Here is a 10,963-nt window from a genome sequence, read left to right on the forward strand (position 1 = left end):
CAGCCACTGTCTCCTAAACAGCTCTGCTGCCGCTTCCTTAGGGCTCTCATAGGTCCCCACCCTATACTATACATGGTTCCTATGCCACAGCAGCCCCATCGTGCCCATCAGCAGCCTGTGCCAAAGATGTTGAGAAATTGGTTCTGTGAGTTTCTGCATACCCTTCCTCTGGAAACTCATATGCTCACAATTAGATTGTGAACCTCATAGGGCTGAAGGAGAGAAGGATAGAACTAAGCCTAAGCCCCTTCTCCAACAATTACCTACCATTTTGGTCTTCAGCACCACCCACTGAAAAGGAAAGAAAAATGCATGAATGTGTGACAGGGTGATGACATAGGAGTAGCCGCCTGCTACCAGCCATTTCTGCTGGGATCTGGGCTTGGCTAGACTCTGGATAGACACTGTGCTCTCTCTTGTTCTACATGCTGAGGACTCACATGGAGCACCTGTGCTACATCTGCTCTGCTCTTTAAAAAAGCCAGTCCCCTGGTCTGCACACACAAAACTGCCAACTGCAAGGGCACTGAAGATTCCTTTCCTACTGCCATGGAAGCCAGCATTAAAATCAAGGAAGAATGGAAAATCTGGCTGTTTTAGTGAGTCCAGGATTCTGAATAAAATCCCCACTTACAGTCAATACTGTTGTTCCTCAGATCCTTACAACTCTAGGGAGATTCCTCAGACAACCCCAAAGGGAAGACTGAGACTCTGGCAGCAGGTTTCAGTCTATAATGTAAGTGGTCAAGTGCCTACCTAGCAAGCACAAGACCCTTAGTTCAAACCCCACCACTGTACCACCACCTCAAAAAAAAAATATCATGATCAATAATGAGGACATAGTCTAAAGCATTTCTTGCCAAACCCCAGACACAGATATTATTCTGGCCATCTCATAAAAATGGTAGCATGTAAGATGCCTTGGGAAATGAAGGTAGAGCCCAGGTACAGGCAGAACAGATACTTCCTCCATGCACCAGGATTCACTTTTCAGTCTCCCGAGTTTAGAATCAAGTTTTGTTAATGAGTGGAGGACAGAAGAGCCCTGAATGTAGACCTGTTCAAATCTGGGCTCCACAAAGAGAGGCTATGTTGCTGAAGCTTACTGCATGGGCAGCTCGGAGGAGTAAATGCCTAGCCCAGTCTTGGTATTTAGCCCTAAGAGGCAGATTGTTAGATGGTGCAAATACAAGTTGACTGCTCCCACTGCTAAGTACAGGACTGACTGTAGTCAATGTCATCTCATTTGGAATGACAGCAGACGCTCCAGAGCTCTGTGCAGCTGCCACCTGGACAGCCTCGCCCCTCACCCAGGTGTTGCAGTCCTTTCTGATCCTTGTACAGCCGAGTCACTCTCTCCATCAGTTCCCACTTCTCACAGCAGCCCTTGTAGTTGACGAAGTTGCGAGCCAGGATCTCTTTCAGCTGCCGGACCGTCAGGCCTTCGATATCTTCCAGGTGTGTCAGGTCAGACAGAGAGGCCCTTCGGCCTGGGACAAAACCATCCTCTGAGTCAATGGACTGTAATGGCAAAGACATGATTAAGGGTTTCAGCTCTTGTGCACCCTTAACCTGTCTCCAAAGACCCCAAAACATCCATCACACCTCAAGAAGAGAGAATAGAGATAGAGTACGTGGCATGATGCTTGACAATGCAAAAAAGACTGATCTTTTCTTGACCTACCGTTTGCTGCTGAAGCAGAAACACTGGTTGGGCCCTATGTAGGAATCCTCACTCCTCTACTAAAAACTAAGTAAGTAATACAATTTGGCAAGTTGCTTCCCTCTTTTAAGCCTGTCCGCCCCTCCATGAAGGAGAGCAGTCCAACCACACAGACTTCCTGTAAAGATGAAAGGTGAGGGCACAGCAGCCAGCAGGTATGGAGCTGGCCCTTCCTATTTGGGAGAGTTTGCACCTCTCCCTGGCAGATGTTCCTCCACACACGGTCCCACCATCCTTCATGGTCCTAGTGACTGTTCTAGTCCCTGCCTGGGACCTAAAACTGTCTCATCTGGCCCCCTTCCCATCACAAGGCTACTGCTGTCCTAGAAGCAGAAGACAAGCACAAGATTTTCACAGCTGCACCAGAGCCTGCCCACTGCAGCTCTCAAGACTGGGTTAAGAGGCTCCCCAGGTCCACATGGCAACCTCACACCTGCTCACACACAGGACAGCACTCAAGGTTAAATTGGAATGCTGGCACAAAGTCCCCAGAAAAGGGGATTCCCAAATTGTTACCACAGCCTGGGTTCTCTGTCCGCCTGAGTCTGTAAAGGCATAGGAACGCTCCAAGCAAAGAACAAAGACAAAGGCCCAGACCTGAGCAGAGGCCCCACCTGGGTCTCATCCTCAGCAGGTGTTCTGGCTGTGCTCTGCAGGTAGACGGGATCCTCGTGGTCCTGAGACACATGGCCATTGGCCTGTGGGAAGAGAAAGGTGCCATCACATCTATAGAGATGCTTCAATGATTTGCATGGCATGGGCCTCTCTCAGCTCACATAAAGTCCATACCCATTCTCCCACAACTGGAGGCAACCCAAAAGCATCACAAACACCTACTCTAATACCACTATCAGGTACAAACAATATAAACAGATTTCAGAGGATACACAGCTAGCTGCCTCAAAATAAAAGTCCACTAACTCTGGTGACCAACAGACTGGCCATAGCTGTCACCCACTGTCAGTGTGTGCTCAGCTTGAACTTTTGAGGTAAAAGGACAATAGCTATAGCTATCCCACTGCTGGACTGCTCTCTATCATCATGTTTGTTTCCACCACAGACTCCAAAGTGTCCTCTCTACAACTTCTACTCATTGCCCCTGTTCCGCCCCTTCAGACCAATGGCCGTGGGTTTTCCAAACAGCTTCTACCATGTTCTCCTCCTCAAGCTTCATGTTCCCTGGCTCCTCACCCAACTCCAAGGGGACAGTTTCCAGACCCTCACCTTAGTCCCGCTCCAGCCTGGTCACTGCTCTAATCAGCACAGCATATTCTAAGAACTGTCTGGAAACCTAGTTCCATTTTGTCATCATAATTTAAGAATCTATGCCTAAGACCACAGAACATACATGTCTCAGCTTGAGGAGTTCCACTCTGCTCAGGCTTCTAGCTTCTCAAAGGAGCCTGCTGGGTGCCCCTTTATGAGTTTCTGCCTTGTAAGCTTCTAGTCTCACAACCATTTATCCACAGAGCCCTAACTTGTGCACCTGAGTTCACAGACCTTCCCACCAGATCTTTACTGGCGTGCCAGTAAAGAGACCTGTGGGCTCTAGCCCTCATCAAGAGAGCCAAACAACTACAATGGAAATGAAACACCAAAGGCCAACGTGATGGCAAAAAATGAACGTGTGTATGGATGCATCTGAGAAAGTGTCTCCTCCATCAATATGCCTAGTTCTCTTAGCTTTGGGCAGATGTGGTGACGCCCACTATCTCCTTGCTGTCCCCTTAGAGTCAGTTCAGAAGCTAAGCTGTGTCTGAGTAGATAGCTTTTCCCTAGAGAAAGAAACTGCATGCTATAAAAGCATGCTCTTGCTTCCCAACTAGCCCATAGCTACATCAAAACCCACTGTATCTGTACTCTGGTATATTCGCTGAACACACTTCCTTAACAACTGTTGCTAGGGCATTAAAGGTAAAGGACAGAACCCTAGTGCAATGAGCACTGAGCTACTTTGCACTCTGGGTGTAGCTTACTTGTGGACTTAACAGACACCTTGCACCAGTTACCTAACTTCCCTATGCCTGTTTTTTCTGCTTGCAAAAAAACGTAGATCTCACCAGAATAGAAGAAGTGGGTTAATGCAAAGATCCTCTGAAAACCACAAAGGAAAGAACTCACTAATCTCTAGTATATACTGTGACCTGTAGGTGCAAGCCAGAAATTTCTGGTTAATGACAAGAATTTATCATCTCTTGTTGAAAAGTCTACCTGAAGATTTTGTAGGGAAAAATAATTTTGAGTTCCTTTCCTGGTTCCCCATAGGCAGAGAAGTGATCTAAAAACCAAGCAAAAAGAGGGATGTGTATAGAACAAGAGATGAAACCTAAGAACTAGAGCTTAGGAAAGTGTGAAGGCCCAGCTAGGGAGAAAATCATGCTCAAGTCAACCAGGGGGTTAAATGGCTTCTCCCAGTTAAGTTATGCCATCACGCTGGCCTTTATGCCTCAGTGCCTGTCAAGAGCTGAACTGGGCCCAGTCCTGGCAAAGAAAGTGATCATAAACAAGAGCCTCAGCTGTCCACGCCATGTGTGGGGACAGACAACATGAGCACTTTTTCAGCCCTGAGCAGCTCCCAACTCTTCAAACATATTGCAGTGTTCATGGCTTTCCTCCTTCCAAGCAAGATCAAAAGCCCTATTTGCCAAGCAATGGTGGCTCATGCCTGTAATCCTAGCTACTCAGGAGGCTGAGATCTGAGGATCACAGTTCAAAGCCAGCCTGGGCAGGAAAGTCCATGAGACTCTTATCTCCAGTAAACCACTAGAAAACTGGAAGTGGTGATGTGGCTCAAGCAGTAGAGCTCTTGCCTTGAGCTGAAGAGTGCAGTGACAGCATCCAAGCCCAGAGTTCAAGCCCCACAACCGACCAAAAAAAAAAAAAAAGCCCCATTTCACTGGAGTAAGCTCCAAGTTTGCCCTAGGTGACCAAGGATCAGTGACAAAGATGGATGTGGGGCTAGGAATGCAACTCAGTGATGGAGTGTTTGCCTAGCATGAATGAGGAGGGTTAGATACCAAATGCAAAAGGCAGGAGGGATTTGGAGTCCAGATCTTGTAGCCTTGATTCATGTCCCACCCTTGTCCAACCCCTCTACACAAATGGCAGTTAGGTGTTCCTTAGATCTGTGTGACACCACCACTCCTGACTTCACCCAAATCCAGGAGCACCTCTATGTGGTTACACCTGGGCTGTCTGAGGACAAAGACGGTGTGTTACTCACTGCTATGCTCCTATGCTTGAGTTGGCAGTGGTCAGTGCACTGTTCTAATCTTACCTTTTCCAGGCCTCCTGGGGTTACAAGCAGCTTAGAGTTTAACATGTCCAGCCAGCCCCTGCTGCTTTCACACAGTGACCAGAAGGGCATCAGGGTCCTGTCACAATGTCCCCCCTCCCCCACATTGTCCTCTATTCCTATGTGCCTTATTACCAAGCATCCCAATCCAGCTAAAGACAACTGGGCAAATGGGAGTTAGGCACAAATTTGAACAGAGCTAAATTTGAAGTTGATGGTGAGCACTTTCAAAACATTTCTAACCAATAACTTTTGTTTTAATGTCTAAAATATGGAAGTATTAGCCAACAAGACTCAAAAACATAGTAGCAAGCATATTCTCTCTGAAGAAAGCAAGGTATGAGCCTGACATCAGGAAAGATCCTGCATTGGCAGGCAGAAGAGACTTCACCTCACACCAACTCCCACAATGCTGCAGGAGTGGAAACGGGCCCTTCAGCCTGCACTGGGGTGCAGGGACTACACGTGGACCCATACCTGGTTTTCCTGAGCCTGGGCTTGGGGACCGGAGGTGGCCTGTGTAGGTGAAGAAGGGAGGCTGGGTGAGGTAGCTGGTACAGTGCTGGTGTGAGGCTGGTTCAGGAAGGCCTGCTGCTCAGGGAAGTCTGGGGACAAGGTGGGAGCACGAGTCCTGTCCTCCTCGGAGATTATAGGCTGCTGGCCCAGCACCAAGAACACCAGCTCCTCTTTCTCCCGGCACATTTCAGTGGAGATATCGTGGAGGCTGAGGTAGTCCCTGAGGTCCTTCACCTTCATCTTCATGAGCTCCTCCCGCTGAAAGGATGTGGCTCGAAACCGTTGGCAGAGAAGGCAGAGGCGGGGCCCATTCCCCTCCTGGCTTGAACAGGTCATGCAGAAATTTTTCTTACAGTCCAAGCAGGTCTGCTGCTTAGAGCAAGAAGTAGAGGAAAGCAGTCAGCCTGAGAACAAGGCAGAGCAAGATAGAGCGACAGGACTGCCACATCGGGCACTCACCTTACTAGGTTTTTCCTGAATCCAAGGATACCAGCTACTCTGCAGATTTCAGACTTCATGCCTGTAACTGTGTGTCCATGTACAGAACACTTGAAATTCATAATTTAAGGCTTACTTAATAAAGAGAATTAGGTTACTAACTACTACTATTACCAGCTTGGCATCAAAATGCTCTGCATTTTTCTTATGTCTTCCTCAACTTCTTGCAGTAGCACACTTTGGAATCGGCCTCCCTGTCTGTACAGTGGACTGGTAACAGTACTTACCTCAGAGGGTTGCTATGAGAAAAAGAATGCATTGAAAATTAACTGACAGAGCCAGGTGCCAGTGGCTCACACCTGTAATCCTAGCTACTCAGGAGGCTGAGATCTGAGGATCACAGTTCAAAGCCAGCCTGGGCAAGGAAAGTCCATGAGACTCTTATCTCCAATAAGCCACTAGAAAAAACCGGAAGTGGCACTGTGGCTCAAATGGTAGAGCACTTGCCTTGAGATGAAGAGCTGAGGGATAGCGCCCAACCCAGAGTTCAAGCCCTACAACCGACGAAAAGAAAAGAAAATTAACTGACACGTAATTGTAACCCCTCTGTACAGTGTGTTCACAAAAAATAAAAATTAAAAAAAAAATTAACTGACACATAGTGAATCCTCAGTGTTAGCTGTCTTAAAGCTGAAGCTAAGAATCAGGATCCAAACCCTAAACTCTCATTCTTCTTGTGTTAGTGCTGAGGAAAGCAAGCAAATGTATGACAATTACAGTTTTTGTCTGTTCTTTTGTGTATGTGTGGTGCTAGAAGTTAAACCCAGGGTCTTGTAAATGCTAAACAAGCACTCTACCACTGAGCTGTATACCCCCCAGCCCCTGCTATGTGGCTTCAGTTGGCCTTGAAATTCATATGCAATCTAGACTGGTCTCAAACTCCCAGTTCTTCTCCTTCTGCCTGGCTTTTACAGGGATTATAGGCCTGGGTTGTTAATATTCAGTTTAATGAGGGGCTACTTCATGTTAAAAGTATGCCTGGCTTGTCATTTTTTTCCCTAAGCACCCTGGCATTAGTGTTCTTCCCAGGTTCACAGAGGAAGCATCCAGAGATGAGGGAGATCAAGTACTACAATAATGGCAGAGCTGGAACTCACACAGAATGTCTGAGTGCGCTGCCCCACAATCACGGTCTTCCCTCTTGACCACGCTGCCTCATGCAGAACCATGAAGGCAGCCAGCAGGACTGAATTGGGAGTCTGGCTTTCCAGCTCCCAAGCCAGTATCTTGTCCACAGGGGCTGATACCAGGCTCTCCTACTCCAGCAAGTGCTGGGAAGTAGGTGGTGCATAGGGCATTAGCAAAATAAATATTTACACAGTACAAGAGGGCGCCCTGCTCTCCTCTGTGAAAGCACACAGTGTCTCAGTTAAGCGACAAGTGCGCCTGACCAGCAAACTGGCACTGCCTGGCAGCAGCCACTCCCACAGTCACAGACGGCACACCAAGATTGCACAACCCACAGCCTGCCCACGAACAGTGACATCTGGCTGAGTGCAGTTCCAACCAGTGGCAGGTCACCCTCCCAAGGAAGATAATTCCTGAGCACCCTGGGATTGTCCTCAAGGGCACCCTCCCTGATCCTCTAAAGAAGTTGGAAGCTTTTCACGCTGCGGTGACTTAAGTACTGACCTACATGTTTCTTCTCCCTCCTTTCTAAATATGGAAAGCTGTTCGAGCTATAAAAGGATGCCCCAGAGACTTAGGTTCTCATAGGCAAGACCACAGAAGCCTGGTGGGGGCTGCAGGGGAAGTGTGCAAAGTCAAGACAGTTCTGGTCAGAACTTGTCTATGTGTCACTCACACAGGGGAGGACATGCTTCTCATCCAGTGTAGGTTATTACAGCTTAGAAAGCATGGTGAAGGGCACACAAAGCCCCCATTTCTCCTCCCAGCAGTAACCAGACTGTAGCTGTACGGACTAGACGGCAAAAGGATTTGCAGCTGTGCCAGCACCAGAAGGCTCGGCAGGCAGCAACCATACACGTGGAAATGGGTGTTTGGAGTTCATTCACATGAAAAGCTTTCCTGTGGGGAGTGTGTTTAAGATAGCTAGCAGTGAAATGAAGAGGCCTCATAAAGCTGTGGTCCTAGCATGGAACAATACTTAAGTCAAGGCAGTCTGACAAGACCTAGCTTGGCCCAATTATAAAGTTAGCATTGCTCAATTGGTCAAATCCAAACCACTCTTTTCAGAAAGAGAGAGAGAGAGAGAGTGGTGTGTGTGTGTGTGTGTGTGTGTGTGTGTGTGTGTGTGTGTGTGTGTCTTGTTGGATGTGAGGTCAAAATGCAAAAACAGCCACACTAATGGCTCCTGCCTATATCCTTGTTACTCAAGAGGCTGAGTTCTGAGGACCATGATTTGAAGCCAGCCCAGGGAGGAAAGTCCTTAAGACTCTCATCTCCAGTTAACCATCATAAAAAATATTAAGCTGGGCACTGGTGACTCATACCTGTAATCCTAACTACTCAGGAGGCTGAGATCTGAGGATCATGGTTCAAAGGCAGCCCAGGCAGGAAAGGCCATGGTGCAATTCTTATCTCCAATAAACCACCAGAAAACTGGAAGTGGCACTGTGGCTCAAGTGGTAGAGCACTCACCTTGAGCTGAAGAGCTGACAGCACTCAGGCCCAGAGTTCAAGGCCCACAACCAACAACAACAACAACAAAAAAAAAGCTTAAAAGTGAAAGTGTAGTTCAAGTGGTAGAGAGATAGCAAAAAGAAAAAGCCAAAGGGCAACACCCAAGTCCTGAGTTCAAGCCCCAGTACTAACAGAAAAATATATACATACATGCACATGTGCACAAACACATACACATAAACACACACACACATACATACATGACGCAAGACAACTAACCAGCTTCTGTGTGCCCCTGCCCACAGGGGCTGTGAAGTAAGCAAGCCTCTGAGACATACCCTAAAGAAGTAGCATAGGGATAGGGCTGGGAAGGTGGCTCAGTGGTAGAGTGCTTGCCTTGCATGTATGAGGCCCTGGGTTCAATTCCTCAACACCACATACACAGAAAAAAAAAAGTCTAAAGAAGTAGCACAGGGCTTAAGGCTAAAAAGCCCCTCATGCAGTGGCAAGAGAAAAAAAGGAAAGAGGAAAGCCATTAACAAATGGGGCAGAACAAGCAAAGGAAATGCACCAAAGGCATCAGACCAACAAGACAGCAAGAAAGATGAATTAGAGAGCCACGTGCCTGCGGAGATGCCAGATGTTTTCAAACACTGACATCCAGCCAAAGCTGACAGTGGCGCCTCAAGGAGGCACAACTCCTCAGGGACTCAGTGTGGGGCGCTTCACTGGCTCCCCTTGACCCATCGGAAATTCCTTTCCCCTGGCAGCCTAGCCTATGTGCTCTAGCACTGCTAAGGTCCACCTTAAGACAAGAGACCTTAGCAGGACTCTTGCCTGCCAGTCTTAAGGATTTTTATATACACCTCAGCAGAAAGTGGACACTCATAGAAAGGTGACAGTCATGTTTTATTCTCTTGCTCCTCAGTTATTTTTCCATTCTGAGAACTGAATACCACGCCCAGGCAAGCACAACCTCCCCACCCTTTGCAAACTGGCCCAACTAAAGAGTCTGGCTGCCAGAGCCCCTCCCAGGCCCTCAGGGTCACTGCTTCAAGATAGGTAGAGAGGGCTGGGAAGGTGGCTCAGTGGTAGCGTGCTTGCCTTGCATGCCTGAGGCCCTGGGTTTGATTCCTCAGCACCACATAAGCAAAAAGAAAAAAGCTGGAAGTGGCGCTGTGGCTCAAGTGGTACAGCGCTAGCCTTGAGCTGAAGAGCTGAGGGACAGCGCCCAGGCCCAGAGTTCAGGCCAACGACCGGACCCAAAAAAAAAAAAAAAATAGTGTACAGAGGGGTTACAGTTACATGAGTAAGGTAATGAGCACATTTCCTATTAAGCATTGTTTCCTCCTCCAACCCCTAATTTTTAAAACAACTTGTCCATTTGTTCACCTGCCCAAGGAAAATAAAGTGGGTCAGTGGCTGTCAAGGGTTTCCTGAAGGAAACAAGGTAAGAAGCTGATCTGCAATGCAATTCCCAAACTATCTTACTTGATCACCGAAAACTAAGGCAAAAAAGGCACCAAGGTTTTCATCTAAATGTCTGGATTTTAATTTTGATAATTTTTTTTTTTGGTCGGTTGTGGGGGCTGGACTATGGGCCTGCCTGGGTGCTGTCCCTGAGCTCTTCAGCTCAAGGCTAGTGCTCTACCACTTGAGCCACAGCGCCACTTCTGGCTTTTTCTGCTTATGTGGTGCTGAGAAATCGAACCCAGGGCCTCATGCATGCAAGGTAAGCACTCTACCACTGAGCCACTTCCTAGCCTAAACTGTCTGGATTTTAATTAACTATTCACCAAGGTGGTTCCAAGACAGCTACATCATGCAACTAATACATTTATAGGAATTCCATTGTATGAGACTTTACAAATACCTCTAAATTGCCTAATTAAAATGCCCCAGGGGCTGGAAAGGTGGCTCCGTGCTAGAGTGCTTGCCTTGCATGCATGAAGCCCTGGGTTCGATTCCTCAGCACCACATAAGCAGGGAAAAAAAAGCCAGAAGTGGTGCTGTGGCTCAAGTGGTAGAGTGCTAGCCTTGACCTGAAGAGCTGAGGGACAGCGCCCAGGCCCAGAGTTCAGGCCCCACGACCGGACCCCCCCCCAAAAAAAGCCCCAAACCTCAGAAATGCTTTATTTGTTTTTTTGTTTTGACTTTTGTTTTCCAGGTACAATATGTGAATTCAGGGCCTTGTACTTGCTAAGCTGGTGCTCTTCCACTTGAGCCACACACACACAAACCTTTTTTTGCTTTTAGTTACTTTTAAACAGAATCTCATATTTATGCCTAGAAACAGCCTGGGAGGGGCTGGGAAGGTGGCTCAGTGGTAGAGCGCTTGCCTTGCATGC

The 10,963-nt window shown here is 47.7% G+C and overlaps 1 protein-coding gene across 5 annotated transcripts in view; it reads right to left on the reverse strand.

Moving 5' to 3' along the window:
• Nucleotides 1–10,963, reverse strand: part of Rffl (ring finger and FYVE-like domain containing E3 ubiquitin protein ligase) — a 69,492-nt gene that overhangs the window by 2,472 nt on the left and 56,057 nt on the right. For 3 of the 5 annotated variants that reach the window (XM_013013447.1, XM_013013449.1, XM_013013452.1), the window contains exons 3-6: nt 5,496–5,903; nt 2,338–2,421; nt 1,311–1,521; nt 268–291 (exon numbers count right to left, since the gene is read on the reverse strand). In XM_013013447.1, coding sequence (XP_012868901.1) covers nt 268–291; nt 1,311–1,521; nt 2,338–2,421; nt 5,496–5,903 — 727 coding nt within the window. The remainder of the gene's footprint in view (nt 1–267; nt 292–1,310; nt 1,522–2,337; nt 2,422–5,495; nt 5,904–10,963) is intronic. The other 2 variants (XM_013013451.1, XM_013013450.1) reach the window with 2 other exon arrangements.

This window comes from Dipodomys ordii, unplaced genomic scaffold, assembly GCF_000151885.1.
Source record: "Dipodomys ordii isolate 6190 unplaced genomic scaffold, Dord_2.0 Scaffold19, whole genome shotgun sequence".
NCBI lineage: Eukaryota > Metazoa > Chordata > Mammalia > Rodentia > Heteromyidae > Dipodomys > Dipodomys ordii.